This window comes from Bos taurus, chromosome 29, assembly GCF_002263795.3.
Source record: "Bos taurus isolate L1 Dominette 01449 registration number 42190680 breed Hereford chromosome 29, ARS-UCD2.0, whole genome shotgun sequence".
Classification (NCBI taxonomy): Eukaryota; Metazoa; Chordata; class Mammalia; order Artiodactyla; family Bovidae; genus Bos; species Bos taurus.
The window spans coordinates 49,378,490-49,391,719 of NC_037356.1; the positions used below are offsets into that span (position 1 = coordinate 49,378,490).

Below are 13,230 nucleotides of genomic sequence, written 5' to 3' on the forward strand. Positions count from 1 at the left end.
CAGACGTCCTGCCGACAGGGTCAGCTGCTGTGGCCTGGCCCACACTGGCCACAGCACGGCTGTCTCCTCCCACGTCTTGGCCACGATACTTCTGCTGATACAGCCCCGGCTCATGGTGAATGAGGTGGTACTGGGAGCCGGGCTCTCCCCACAGGATGTGTGGGAGGCTGGGGGGTGGAGACGCGGGATGGGGCAGCCCCTCGCCATCGGGGGCTCTGGGTGCCCGAGCAGCCGCGGGGCCAGGTGACTGGACCCAGGCCCAGCCCCAGGGCGGGAGGGGCTCTGGTCTTGCTGTTGGACCTGATTGCTGTCAAAGCACAGCTGCCTGGGCTGACTAATGCCAGCTGAATGCGGCTCTTACTGCTTTTCTCCGGCTAATTTGTCAGAGGGCTGAGAGGACCAGGGGAGGGAGCCGTGGGGGAGGGCCCCCGGCTGAGTCACTGGCACGGGGACAAGGTGGGGGGCATCTGAGAAGGGACCCCCGGGAGCCAACAGCACCCGGCAGGACCCGGGGCCGTGGCTGTGATCTGCGGTGAGGGTCGGAGGGCCGTGGAGCCAGGGGCCGCCCTGTGTGCCGCTGACCGCGGCTGGCCAGGCTTGCTAAGGCCCTGCTGCACGCCGTGTGCACACATGCTCACCTGCAGGCACTTGCACAAGCTCACATGCGCACACGCGTGGACACACAGACCAGGAGAGCTGCGAGTGCAGCTCCCAACTGCGGGACACACACCGGCAGCAGCGTTTCGGCTCCTGGTCCCTCCCCGCCTCCACCTCCGCCCCGCGGTGCCCATGCCCAGCGCTGGACCGATCTCTGCTGGGAGGGTCCTGGGATGGGGACCCTGGGGGGGTGCGGAGGGCTCCTCGGGAGACGTGAGAACACCACCACCCATGTGGGTGGGAAGATGGGGTCTGGAGCACAAGGGGGTGAGCCAGGACCCCCGCCCACCCCCTAAAGATGTCTCCAGCACTGAACCAAGGGCCTCTTGCCAAGGCCAGTCCCAGCCACGAGAAGACAGAGCTGATGGGAAGGGAGCTCAGAAAGGGGGCAAGAGGGGGGTGTGCCTGGGAGTCTGGGGGCAGCCACTGGACCTGAGGCCCTGGCTGGGGATGGGGGCTGGGGAGCCCAGGTGCAGTGGGGGTGGCGCTCCCGAGCGGCGGGGACACGTGGCCCGCTCTGCCGGCTCTCTCCCGACTTCCAAACGCACAATTATCCCTGGGCGCCTCGCATCGACCGGCGGGGCGGCTAGCCCCAGGCCCGGCTCTGCCATCCCCTCGCTCCCTGCGACGCTCATCAGAGCTAATTGCTCTGACATTTCAGCGCTGACAGGCCCAGGTGCCGGGACATCATGGACCTTCTCTCAGTCTGGGTGGCGGTGGGCGGCTTTTCCGGGCCTGTCCCCGGGAGGGGTCCGGCAGGAAGAGGCTGAAGGCGGGCAGGCGGCTCAGGTGGGGTCTGCCCCTGACCCCAGGGGGGAGGGTGGGATGCAGGCCTCTGTTCCTGCAGCCTCAGACCACCGGCCCAGGCAGCGTGACACCCCGAGGGCCCTCGAGTCCGGAGGTGTGTTGCCATGTCCAAGTGCGTCACACAGCTGTGTGCCTTTCCCAGGTCGCACACGACGTGGGGCCCAAAGACCATCCCGGTGACACTTTGGAAGTGACCTTTAGCCCCCGGATGACTGGGGACACTCTCCCTGGCGGCTCTCCGGAAGGCTCCTGTGCTTTTCTATGGGGGGCCCTGCAGAGTCCCGGGATGGGGACCCCCAGAGCTGCGGTCCTCTGGAGAGGATTTAGGGAGGAGAGGAGGGGCTGGGGCCCCACGGCGCTGACGCCTGGGCCTGGGGGCTGGCCCGAGGCCATGCGCTGGCCAGCGGGCAGGAAGCGGGGCTAGGTGCCGCTTGCCCTGGCCCTGCCCCCGCCAGTGCCCGCCCGATGCCAGGAGCGGGCACACTATTATTACAGGCTATTACCTCCTCCGGGCCTCGCTTGTTGAGAAAACACTCCAGCTCAGCGCCTCCTAATTGCCCGGCAAGACAGCTGTGATCGCCCAGCGTGACTGCGGGGGTGGGGTGCCCGGGGAGGGTGGCGGTGTTGTAGCGGTGAGGGCCGGGGCCCAGAGGGGTGGGAGGGAGACCCTCGGTGCTGCTTCGGGGGGCTCTGGAGAGCTCTGGTGCCACCGTGCTTTAGGTCTCCCTGCAGCGAGTGGCAAAGGGAGAGATGAGGAGGGTCTTATCCGGAAAGGACGCTGGTGAGGCTCACAACTGGGCAGGCGAGAGGTGCCGCACCCAAGAAGTTAGCGGGCGATGGTTTTCTAACCCAGGGAAAGTGGGGCGGGGGAGAAGACCACCCTCCTCAGTTGGGAGTGGACGTCACGCCTCCGTCTTCAGCTGCTCCTCCAGGTCGGCAGCTGCTCTGCTTGACCCTCCGTGGCCACGCCGGGACTGTCGTAGCTCCGGGAAAATATCGTTCCAAGTCTCAGTGCATTGAGGGTCTTTCCTTTGAAATGTCACCTTTCCATAAATTATTGTTTCCTATGTGTGCGGAGAAGCGTGTTCTGGAGGTCACTGACGTCCGAGCCCACTGGCGGGATGCGGGTCTCTGATGCCACTGTGTTCCTGTCTGGGGGCATCCCTCATGCTTGGGCTGCGTGGTTCTGTTGCTCAGCCTGCCTGCTTGCTTTTGCGGTTAAGCCCACCTGCTCTCTTAAGTTACTATTGACTTACAGGGGTGTCCCGTAGCCTGTTCTTTATTTACCGTCCCCTAGCGGGATTAGCTGTTTAATTACCGGCTTTGTTCCTTTACTTCACCCCTGTCAGAAGGGTGGAGACCTGGCCTTGTACCACATCCCTGCGCCCCTCACCTCCACACCTGGTCTCTCTTCCCAACTCACTCCCAAGCCTGGCCTGCGGTGCTCGGCCCTCTCTCGCCCCGCAGACGTGTCCAGGCCACAGGGCTCCCTCGTGCCTGACCTCTCCTGGGGACCCCTGTCCAGCCCCACCCTCCTCTGGGGTGTCTGCCTGCCCAGCTTGGGTCCATTATATTTCTCCCCTTAGGGCCTGAGCCCCCTTAGTCCCTGGGACAGACACCACTGAGTCCTTAAAAAAGCCATATCTCAAGAGATGGGAAACCTGGGCTCAAGACTCACTGAGTGACCCAGAGAAATTGCTCACCCACCTCAGTCTTCCTGTCTGCGGAATGGGCCTGTGAAGGCCCATCTGAAGGCAGATGCCGCAAGGAGACCCATGAGCAGGCAGGAGAGCAGGGTGCAGAAATGGGGAGAGGAGGTTGGCGGGGGCAGGCCTGAGGGACCCTGGGTCCCCTTAGCATCTGGGGCGGGGGAGGGTACCGCACACAGTGGGGGTCACGGCTAAAGGACAGGGGGCGCCTCTGTGCTCTGGGGGCCCCAGCATCAGACCTGGGGGTGGGGGAGGGCAGGTGAACGGGAACAGCTTCCCAGGACGGAAGGGTGAATGGACACGTGATCAGGTGTGGACTGGGGGGCCAGAGGGCCCGACCTGGCTTCTGGAGTGTGTCCACCTGCCTGCTGCCAGGGGTCCCACTGGGGGTCGCCTGGCCCCAAGGCGGGCCCGGAAAGCTGGCTCCACACATCTTCCACGCAAGCGCTGGCTCAGGGCGGCAAAGGGATTAGAAACAGTATTTGTATCAGCAGAGACATTTGCCGAAAGGTCAAGTCCACACCCGGAGGCGAGGCTGTGCTCCTCCTGTGCAGCATTTGGCAGACATGTCACCTCCCGGCCCGGGGCCCCGGTGAGCACACGAGTACCAGGCGGGTACACGGGAGAGTCCGCGGGCTTCTGGGGAACAGGGAGCCTGTCCAGGGCTGTAGCCTGATGCTGGGCGTGGAGGCCGGGCCACCCCAGAGACCAAGGGGGTACACAGGAGAATCGGCAGGCTTCTGGGGGAACAGGGAGCCTGTCCAGGGCTGTAGCCTGATGCTGGGCGTGGAGGCCAGGCCACCCCAGAGACCACCGGGGACCTAGGCAGGGTGGCTCTGGCCTGGGGCAGTAGGGCACCCACAGCCTCCACCTTTCCCACCGGGGTCTCGGGCAGATCCTTTCAGCTCCACTAGGAGCACACGTCCCTGGGGAGCCTCCTCTAGACGGGGGCCTGGGGGCTGAGCCTACTGTGGCACGTTCTCCAGGAACGCAGGGTCTGGGCGATGAGACAGGCAGGGGCCTGTGCGAGCGACGGGGACACGGTCGTGGGCCAAGCAAGCAGGCCTCCTGCCTTTGGGGAGTGTGCGGAGGGGGAGGAATAAGCCATGAGAGCAGAGAAGGGGGAGTGGGTGCGCATCAGGGGCAAGAAAGTGTGGGCACTGCAGAGTGAATCGTAGCTGAGCTGGCTTTGTGGGATGCATAGGAGTTCGCCAGGAGAAGAAACGGGTGAGGAACAGCATTTCAAATGGGGCGTCACGGAGCCCAAACTCTTCTGGAGCCGGAAACGGGGATTTTAGGGAGTGGGACCAACAGCGGGGAGGTGAGGAGAGTCACTCGGGCACTTCCAAAGGGCAAGGGGGGCCACAGAAGATTGTGGAGCAAGTGTCATGGTCAGACCACTTTGGGGAAGCTCTAGGAGGCGAGGGGCGTGGCTGGCCACTGTGATGAAGAGTGGGTGCTTCCCTGGGGCCCGAGGGGTGCCAGGGAGGTGGATGGAGACCACTTGGTCACCAGCCAGGGGTGGGCCTGCGGGAGTGGAGAAGGGGAGTCCAGGGCAGCCGGCTCCTGTGTCCAGAACGTCACCCTGGGCAGCCAGACTTGAGAAAGTCTGCCTCCAGAGGCTGCCCTGTCGGGCACGCCCCGCTTCCCCCAGGTGGCCCTCCCTTGCTCCCCACTGCCGCTTCCTGGAGGCCCTGGCACAGGCCAGCCCTGCGGAACCCACAGAGCCCAGGGGCACGGGGAGACGCCCCCTCCAGAAGTTCCCTTTTCAGAGAGAAGAAGCCTTCCCGAGGGGCCCCAGAGCTGCCCGTGGTTGGGGAGTGCTCACAGCCAGGGGGCCCTCCAGCCCGCCCAAAGCTGAGTCTGAACACGCCTGGGGACGGGCCAGGCTGCAGCGTAGACACCACAGCTCTTGCGCCTGCCTGGCGCTGAGGTGCGTCCCAGCTGGTGCCCTGGCCTCTGGGGCGGGGGGTGGGGGTGGTCCCACCAGAGGGGCCTCATGCCTGGAGCTCAGGAGACGCTGGACAGCAGCTGTCCTGGGAGCCCCATGGTGCAGGGACTCCCCTGAGAAGGGCCAGAGGGGCCAGAGCCTGCTGCTCATGGCTGGGGTGTCCCGGAAGTGGGGACTCCCCCAGAAGAAGCAGTTAGAGGGCCTTAGGGAGACACTGGGGGGCCAAAGGTGGGCTGGGGGGCTGGGAGATGGCCGTGAAGGGGCAAGTGGGGCAGTTATTAGAGACTGCATGGCCCTGCCTCCCTCACCCTCCTCCACACTGGAGGACAGGCCCTGCTGGAACATGCCGGGCCCTGCTGGGTGTGCCTGGGGGTCGGGGCACAGCGGGCTGGCGTGGGGGCAGATAATGCTCCTGCCGAGGGCACTTAGCAGAAACAGACCTCAGGACCCCGCGGGGAAATGTGGTGGGGTGAAGGATCTTCCGGAAAAGCAAACTGCCTCCAGACAGCCGTGGTTTGAGCCTGCGTATCTGGACTGATGGCCACCAAAGGTCAGGGTTCTGTGTGCCGGACACCCTGGGGTGTCCGGAACACCACCTCCCCGTGAAGCCGCCTGTCACCCGCTTGGGGTGGGCTGAGGGGCCCGGCTGCACCCCGCCCTGCAGAACACGCCTGCTGGAGCCCAGATGATTCAGAGGCGGGCAGGCCACCCGCCCGGGGGCCTGTGAGAGTGGATGCAATTAGATTTAATGGGATAGAGCCCTTTCTCGGCGGCTCCGCGCTCCACGCCCACCCCGCCTCCCTCAGGCGGCAGCAGCAGGAGGGAGACGTGAAGGAGGTGCAGGTGGGGGACCCGGGGGGCTTTGACGTCAGCCCAGCCTATAAAGGCAGCCGGGCAGAGGGCTGTGGAGACGGAGCCCGGACCTCGCCGGCACCATGCCTACCCCCAACGCCGCCTCGCCGCAGGCCAAGGGCTTCCGCAGGGCCGTCTCCGAGCTGGACGCCAAGCAGGCTGAGGCCATCATGGTAAGAGGGCAGGCTGGTGCCCACGGGCCGGGATGAACCCAAAGCCCAGGGGTGACTCCCAAAGTCTGGCGGGTGGCCCCAGGCTCAGGGTCCACACGGACACCCCGGGCCAAGGCCTGGCATCCAGTCCTGGCCACGAGCGCGTCCTGTGCTGAACCCGGGCGGCTGAATCTCTGTGGGGGTCCTGCCGGACCCAGTGTGTGTGTGACAGGGTCCCAGGCCCAGCAGAGGCTCATGGGTGGGGGCGGTGGGCTAACAGGACGCAGCCCCCGTGCTGCTGAGCTGAAGGGAGGCTGTGCTCAGGGGCCATCCCACCATGGCCTGGCGTCCGCCTGCGCTCAGGGGCCATCCCCACCATGGCCTGGAGTCTGCCTGCGCTCAGGGGCCATCCCCACCATGGCCTGCCCGTCCGCCTGCGCTCAGGGGCCATCCCCACCCATGGCCTGCCTGTCTGCCTGCCCACCCGTCACTCACTCGTCCGCCTGCCACACGTTCTGTGCCCCACGTGGGATGTCCAGTCTTGAAATCCCCTCCTGTCTCCAGCAACCCTGAGCCTCCCTGACCACCAGGAATGGCCCCCAAGGCACGGCCCACCCCCTGGGAGCCCCGAATTCAAGGGAGCCTGTGCTGGGAAGACCCACTGGGCCAGCCTCCTCTCTGAGACTGCATGACTGGGGGCTTCCCGGGCTGGAGGAAGGGTCTCCAGTTCACTCTCAGGGATGGGCTGGGATGATCTGCTCGTTTACAGAGCTTTAATGAAAACGTGGGTGGGGTTCTGGAAATTTAATTTGCAGGCACTGTCTCAGGGGACCTGCTATGGGGTAGAGGGTTGTTCCCTCTTCTCGGGGTCCCAGCGAGGTGCCCCCCACCATGGAGGCCCCTGACTCTGTCCACACCCTGCCCGAGGTTGGCTGGGGGGAGGGCTCCCCCAGGCCCGGCCATGTTCTGAGACCCGAGGGCTCCAGGGCCTACTTGGAAGTTCAGCCCCAAGTGGTGAGCCCAGAGGGGCTTCTGCATTCAGGGAGTGATGAAGGCAGACACACCGACCCCGGGGGCTCGTGGTCTCAGGGACGGATGGCGGGTAAGGTGCTGTCAGGCCGGACTAGAGGTGGGGCCACGAGGAGGGGTCATCCCAGACCCCTGGACGCTGTGTCCTCTGGCCCCGGGGCAGCCCCAGACGGCTCCCGACCCACCGCCTCCCGTCCCCTGACCCGGTCAGGTGGGCGCAGAGGCCGCCCTCGCCCCCAGCCCCAGGTGGGGAGGTGCTGGAGCCGGCCCGGCGCTGTGGGCAGGCCGAGGGCGGGGGCAGCTGGCGCTCCTCTCCCCGCAGTCCCCACGCTTCGTCGGGAGGCGGCAGAGCCTCATCCAGGACGCACGCAAGGAGCGGGAGAAGGCGGAGGCCGCGGCCTCATCCTCGGAGTCCGCGGAGGCAGGCAGCCTGGTGGAGAGGGACGGGAAGGCGGTGCTGACCCTGCTGTTCGCCCTGCGGCCCACCAAGCCCCCTGCGCTGACCCGGGCTATCAAGGTGTTTGAGGTGAGGGGTGCCGGGGGCCGTGGGGACCTCGAGGAGAGGGGCCCCTCCCGGCCTGGGGGGTCTCTGAGCCCAGCCCCCCACCCACCCCGCGCCCACCACCTCACTCCAGGTGGGGGGCGGCGTGGGTCCTGAAGGAAGGGCCGGTCACGACGCCCGTGGGAGGCCTGTCCCCGGCGGGGCGGGGCTGAGGTACAGCCGATGGCGTGAGCTGCTCTAGTCACAGCAGGCTGGACGGGGGGCCAGGGACTGGCTCCCCCCCACAGGCTCCCGAAGACAGGACCGCAGAGCCTGCTCAAGCTCCCGTGTGGCCGTGTGGCCCAAGGGCCTTGGAGACCGAGGCTCCCTGGTTGCTGGCGCCACCCACCTGTGGGGGAGGGGACCCTTCCTACCATCCCTCCCCCCAACCCTGCTTGGCGGGCACCAGAGCCCCCTGACCAGGCCGCGGCAGGGTCAGCGCCCACCCTCAGCTGCGGGGGTCTGGACAGGGCCTGCACGAGGCCAGCAGGGAGGGATGTCAGGCCGCCTGGGGGTGACTGGCGGCAGACAGAGGCCCCGTCCAGAATGCTGAGTCTGGGGGACCCTGAGACAAGTGCATTAGCCCAGTTTTCCAGGCGAGATCTGCCCGGGCAGCAGTCGTCGCCTGAGTCTGGGAGGTAGTCTGTGTGTTCCTGGCCGCCGGGGTCCCGGGCGGGGCAGGGCTGCAACACGCGCCCCCTCCTCCGTCTCCATCTGTCCATCTGTCTCTGTCTGTCCCTCTCTCACCCCCTCGCCCCCAAGACATTCGAAGCCCACCTCCACCACCTGGAGACCCGACCGGCCCAGCCACTGCGGGCGGGGAGCCCGCCCCTGGAGTGCTTCGTGCGCTGTGAGGTGCCCGGCCCAGTGGTGCCCGCCCTGCTGAGCGCCCTGCGCCGCGTGGCAGAAGATGTGCGTGCCGCCGGGGAGAGCAAAGGTGAGGCGGCCCTCGGCCCCACAGTGGGGCCGCGCGCCCCGGAGATGGGAAACCGCAGGGACCGGGGCACGGCTGGGGGTCCCTCCCTGCTGGCCCGGGTCGGCGGCCTCCTGCTCAGCTGTCTGGGCCTGGGTCACCTCCAGTCCCCACCCCCATAGATGGAGTGGGAGGCTGCCGCCAGCGGCCCCCTCCCTGTGTGCCCAGCACTCACTCCTGTCTTTCCACCTCCCACCACCTCCCCCTGCAACCCCCGAAGTCCTCTGGTTCCCAAGGAAAGTGTCCGAGCTGGACAAGTGTCACCACCTCGTCACCAAGTTTGACCCTGACCTGGACTTGGATCATCCCGTGAGCCAGCCTCCCTGGGTGATGGGCAGTGGGCGTGGCCTGGCTGAGGAGGGCGTGTCTGTGGGCTGCCCCGCCCCCGCGAGGCGTGGCTGGGTGCAGCCCCCCACCCCCCCCCAGCCGTGCCTGCTGGGGTCACCAGCTGCGTCTGGGCGGGGCGGGGCGGGCGGGGCGGGGCGGGCGGCCCCCGACTGCGTCCACTCTGCCGCCAGGGCTTCTCCGACCAGGCGTACCGCCAGCGCAGGAAGCTGATCGCCGAGATCGCCTTCCAGTACAAGCAGTAAGGACCCTCCTTGGGTGCGACCTCTGGGACCCACACCCCATCCTCGGGCCTCACACTAGACCCCCTTGGGAAGGGGCGGGATGTCCTTGGCATGAACACCGTCACCTCTGCTGTCACCGTGGTCGCAGCAGGGGAACCTCGGCCCAGAGAGATTAAGCAGCGCACCTCAGCCACATGGCCGGCGGGGCGCTCAGCCTGGGCCCCTCCTGTCCACTCCCCACACGTCCTCCCCGAAGGGGCCTGGACTGACCGCAGACCCCTCCCCAGAGGCGACCCCATTCCCCACGTGGAGTACACAGCCGAGGAGACAGCCACCTGGTGAGACCCCGTGGCAGAGGCGGGGCAGGGTGGGGACAAGGGTTCAGGGGAAGACCCACAGAATCCCCGTCGGAGGCAGTGGCCTCCAGGAGGACAGACTAAGTCTGAGTAGAGGAGGGACTTCCCGGGACCCCCCACAGCTCCCCCCAAACCCCCCAAACCCGCACCAAGTGGCCGGCTTCGTGGGCCAGTGAGAGGCCTGCAGCGTGAGGCTGCCGGGGCCTGCAGGGCGCAAAGCAGAGCCCACGGGGTGGGGGCGCTGCTGGACACAGGGAGGGTCGGGAGCAGGCGCCGGCCTGAGCCCCTGGCCCGCAGGAAGGAGGTCTACTCCACGCTGCGGGGCCTGTACCCCACCCACGCCTGCCGCGAGCACCTGGAGGCCTTCGAGCTGCTGGAGCGCTTCTGCGGGTACCGCGAGGACCGAATCCCGCAGCTGGAGGACGTCTCACGCTTCCTGAAGGGTGCGGTGCCCGCGTGGGGGCCCCCGGGGGCGAGCAGCCCGCGCCCGGCCACGCCCTCCGCCCCACCCCATCCGCCCCCCCCGCCCCCCGCACCAGCCCCGCGCCCTGACCGCCCGCCCCCGCCCCCGCCCCAGCAGAGAGGACCGGCTTCCAGCTGCGGCCCGTGGCCGGCCTGCTGTCCGCGCGGGACTTCCTGGCCAGCCTGGCCTTCCGCGTGTTCCAGTGCACCCAGTACATCCGCCACGCCTCCTCGCCCATGCACTCCCCGGAGCCGTGAGTGACCAGCCCTCGCCCCCCGGCCTGCGAAGGAGGACGGGAGGAGGAGTCTGGGGCTGGGGGGGACAGGCTGCCCGCCCTGGGGGCCCCAGCCCCACCCACTCTCCGCCCCCAACACAGGGACTGCTGCCACGAGCTGCTGGGGCACGTGCCCATGCTCGCCGACCGGACCTTCGCGCAGTTTTCCCAGGTGTGTCCTGGGGCCTGGGAACCCGGTCACCCACGGGGCTGGCCACCAATGGGCACCCTTCGCCAACCCTCCCGGGGCTACACAGTGCCCACCTGGGCCGTGAGACTTCAGGGGGCGTGCGTTGTCCTGGAATAGAGGGCTGGTGGCGCGGGGAGACCACCTCAGCACAGTGTCCGGGAAGAACCGGCCCCGGGAGGCCGTGGTCCCGGGGCCCAGGCCGGGCCTTGTGCTGCCACCTGCTGGATCTCCCAGGAACGTCGGGGAGTGGTCCCCCGGGCCCCCAGCGGATCCCAGGAGGCTCTCTCACCTTAGCAGCTTCCAGGAGACCCGGGGGCGGGGGGAGCACAGACACCTCCAGCACCCTCACTGCTCCCCCTCCACAGGACATCGGGCTCGCATCCTTGGGAGTGTCGGATGAGGAAATTGAGAAGCTGTCCACGGTGGGTTGGGTCCCCTGCAGGGCCCTGGGCTCAGGCTGGGCCCTCTTGTGCAGGCTGAGGTCTCCGCTTCTCGCGCCGTGACCCCACCACCACCACCCTGGAGCTTGGCTCAGCTCTGCCCGGGAAGCGGGGGGCGTGGTGCCGGGGCCTTGGTGAGACGCTGTGCTGACCGCAGCGTCTCCCGCCAACCCCATCAGCTGTACTGGTTCACCGTGGAGTTCGGGCTATGCAAACAGAATGGAGAGGTGAAGGCCTACGGCGCGGGGCTGCTGTCCTCCTACGGGGAGCTCCTGGTGAGAACCCCCCTAGGGAGGGCTGGGCCAGGTCCTGGCAGGCAGGGCCATCTTGGCCATCCTCCTGGACTCAGGCCACCCGGGAGGCTGAGCAGGGGGCTGGCCTACTGGGGGACAGAAGAAGCAGCCCCTACCCCTTCCCATGCGCACCGTCCCCAGGCCTCGGGAGGACCCCCGAGGGGCGGGCGGGTGTGAGTCCGGCCCTGGGGCTCCAGTCGCCTCGGGTCCTGAGAGCCCGGCCCCACCGTCTCCCACCAGCACTCCCTTTCCGAGGAGCCCGAGATCCGGGCCTTCGACCCTGATGCAGCGGCCGTGCAGCCCTATCAGGACCAGACCTACCAGCCCGTCTACTTCGTGTCTGAGAGCTTCAGCGATGCCAAGGACAAGCTCAGGTGGGCCGGGGCTCCCGGGCAGAGACACCACCCCACCCCACCACAACACTGCACCTCCGAACTGGGCAAGCTGGTCAGCAGGCCGGGCCTGCGGACCCATTTCACAGGGGAGAAAACTGGGCTCATCTCAGTTACAGCACCCCTCCCGCAGCGAGACCCCCTACAAGTCTGGGGAGGGGAGACCTGCAGGGTTGGTGGCCAGGCCAAGGCCAGAGTTTCAGAAGGTGAAGTTTGACTCCGTAAGACAGATGTGTCTGACTTTGTAAGATGGGTCCTTCCTGGCCTCCTGACCCCTGAGCATCTGGGGCTGTGGTGGGGGGCACAGAGGGGAAGGGCTACCGGGATGGCTGAGGGCCAGGTGGGCTCCCACCTGGTAGGCAGGGAGTTTCCTGGGCTGGGGGCGCAGTGACCAGCATTCCCCAGGGGAGGGGGACAGAGCCCGACACACCCCACCCGGTCACCCTCGGGAGGGGCCTCTTTCCAGCCAGACTCCCGTTGTCACGAGGATCTGTTGAGCCTGGAGTAAAGGGGGTGTGGCTCTCACACACAAGCTTATGGACAGAGATGTAATAGACTCTCCAGAGCGCATGTCTGGAAGCCTTCCTGGAGGAGGAGGCCTGGCTGTGCCTCTTTTGGGAAGGAGCAGGGTGGGATGGAGTGCCTGGTAGAGGTTCGCTTGGAAAAGGCCTGTCCTCCCCACCATAAATAGCCCCCAGCCCTCGCAGGAGGTCTTGATCCCCAGACCTGTCTGGGTGGCTGGACAGAACAAGCTTTGGGGGGCCCAAGTGGCTCAGAAAAGTCCTGGGGTCTCTGAACCTGCTGTGATGGAGGAGATGGGCCCCCGCCCTCCGGCCCCGCCCCACTGGTGACTGAGGGTCCCTGCCGGCTGCCCCCCCCGCCCCACAGGAGCTACGCCTCCCGCATCCAGCGCCCCTTCTCTGTGAAGTTTGACCCGTACACACTGGCCATCGACGTGCTGGACAGTCCCCACGCCATCCGGCGCGCCCTGGACGGCGTCCAGGACGAGATGCAGGCCCTGGCCCATGCTCTGAACGCCATCAGCTAGACGCAGGGCACCACCCGCAGGCCCCAGTGGGCCGGCCTGGGGCTCCCGGCCTGCCCCCGCCTGCCTGGGCGCCCCAAGAGCCCGCAGAGAACCCCCTGCCAGAGGGCACCTGCCCAGCGCTTGCCAGCTGCGTGTTGGCGTCCTTGTCCTGCCTGCTCCCCCTGTGCTGCGCTGCCCGCTTGCAACCTCAATAAAAGAGAGACTCATCCTTGAGTGCCTGCCTGGGGTCTGTGTCCGTGCCACGGGCTCAGCACACAGCCCCGGGCCCCCCACACACTGCCCCAGCCCCGCTCAGAAGCTCCCCCGCTGCCCGCCTCCTCCAGGCAGCCCAGGGTCACCTGCTCACCCAGAGGACCCGCAGAGGGCTGCGGGAGTTGGGCTGAGCTGTCCTGTCTCCATGGGGTGATGGCCTGGAGGTGGGGGGCTGGTCTGGGTTCCCGGGGCAGGGCTCACAGCTCTGGTCTCCAAGGCAGAGCTGCAGGCTGGGCCCTCCAGTCCTCGTACGCCACCCCCCCAAAGCGGGACCTGGGAATG

At 67.3% G+C, this 13,230-nt stretch overlaps 1 protein-coding gene across 2 annotated transcripts; it reads left to right on the forward strand.

Moving 5' to 3' along the window:
- Positions 1-4,869: 4,869 nt before the first annotated feature.
- On the forward strand, positions 4,870-12,909 carry TH (tyrosine hydroxylase). Of its 2 annotated transcripts, XM_015461329.3 has the most exons (14): positions 4,870-5,106; positions 6,090-6,149; positions 7,480-7,683; positions 8,461-8,635; positions 8,892-8,980; positions 9,190-9,257; positions 9,528-9,578; positions 9,894-10,039; positions 10,177-10,312; positions 10,436-10,505; positions 10,889-10,945; positions 11,143-11,238; positions 11,497-11,630; positions 12,537-12,909. In XM_015461329.3, the coding sequence occupies exons 2-14, from the start codon at positions 6,147-6,149 to the stop codon at positions 12,694-12,696; spliced, it is 1,389 nt and encodes a 462-aa protein (XP_015316815.1). In that variant the 5' UTR covers positions 4,870-5,106; positions 6,090-6,146; the 3' UTR covers positions 12,697-12,909.
- The last annotated feature ends 321 nt before the right edge of the window (positions 12,910-13,230 follow it).

Excerpts from the sequence above, each read along its gene's own strand:
- TH (XM_015461329.3), top strand. Across the intron at positions 9,579-9,893 it reads GCCGAGGAGACAGCCACCTG|GAAGGAGGTCTACTCCACGC; the intron begins GTGAGACCCCGT and ends CCTGGCCCGCAG. Across the intron at positions 11,631-12,536 it reads GATGCCAAGGACAAGCTCAG|GAGCTACGCCTCCCGCATCC; the intron begins GTGGGCCGGGGC and ends CCCGCCCCACAG.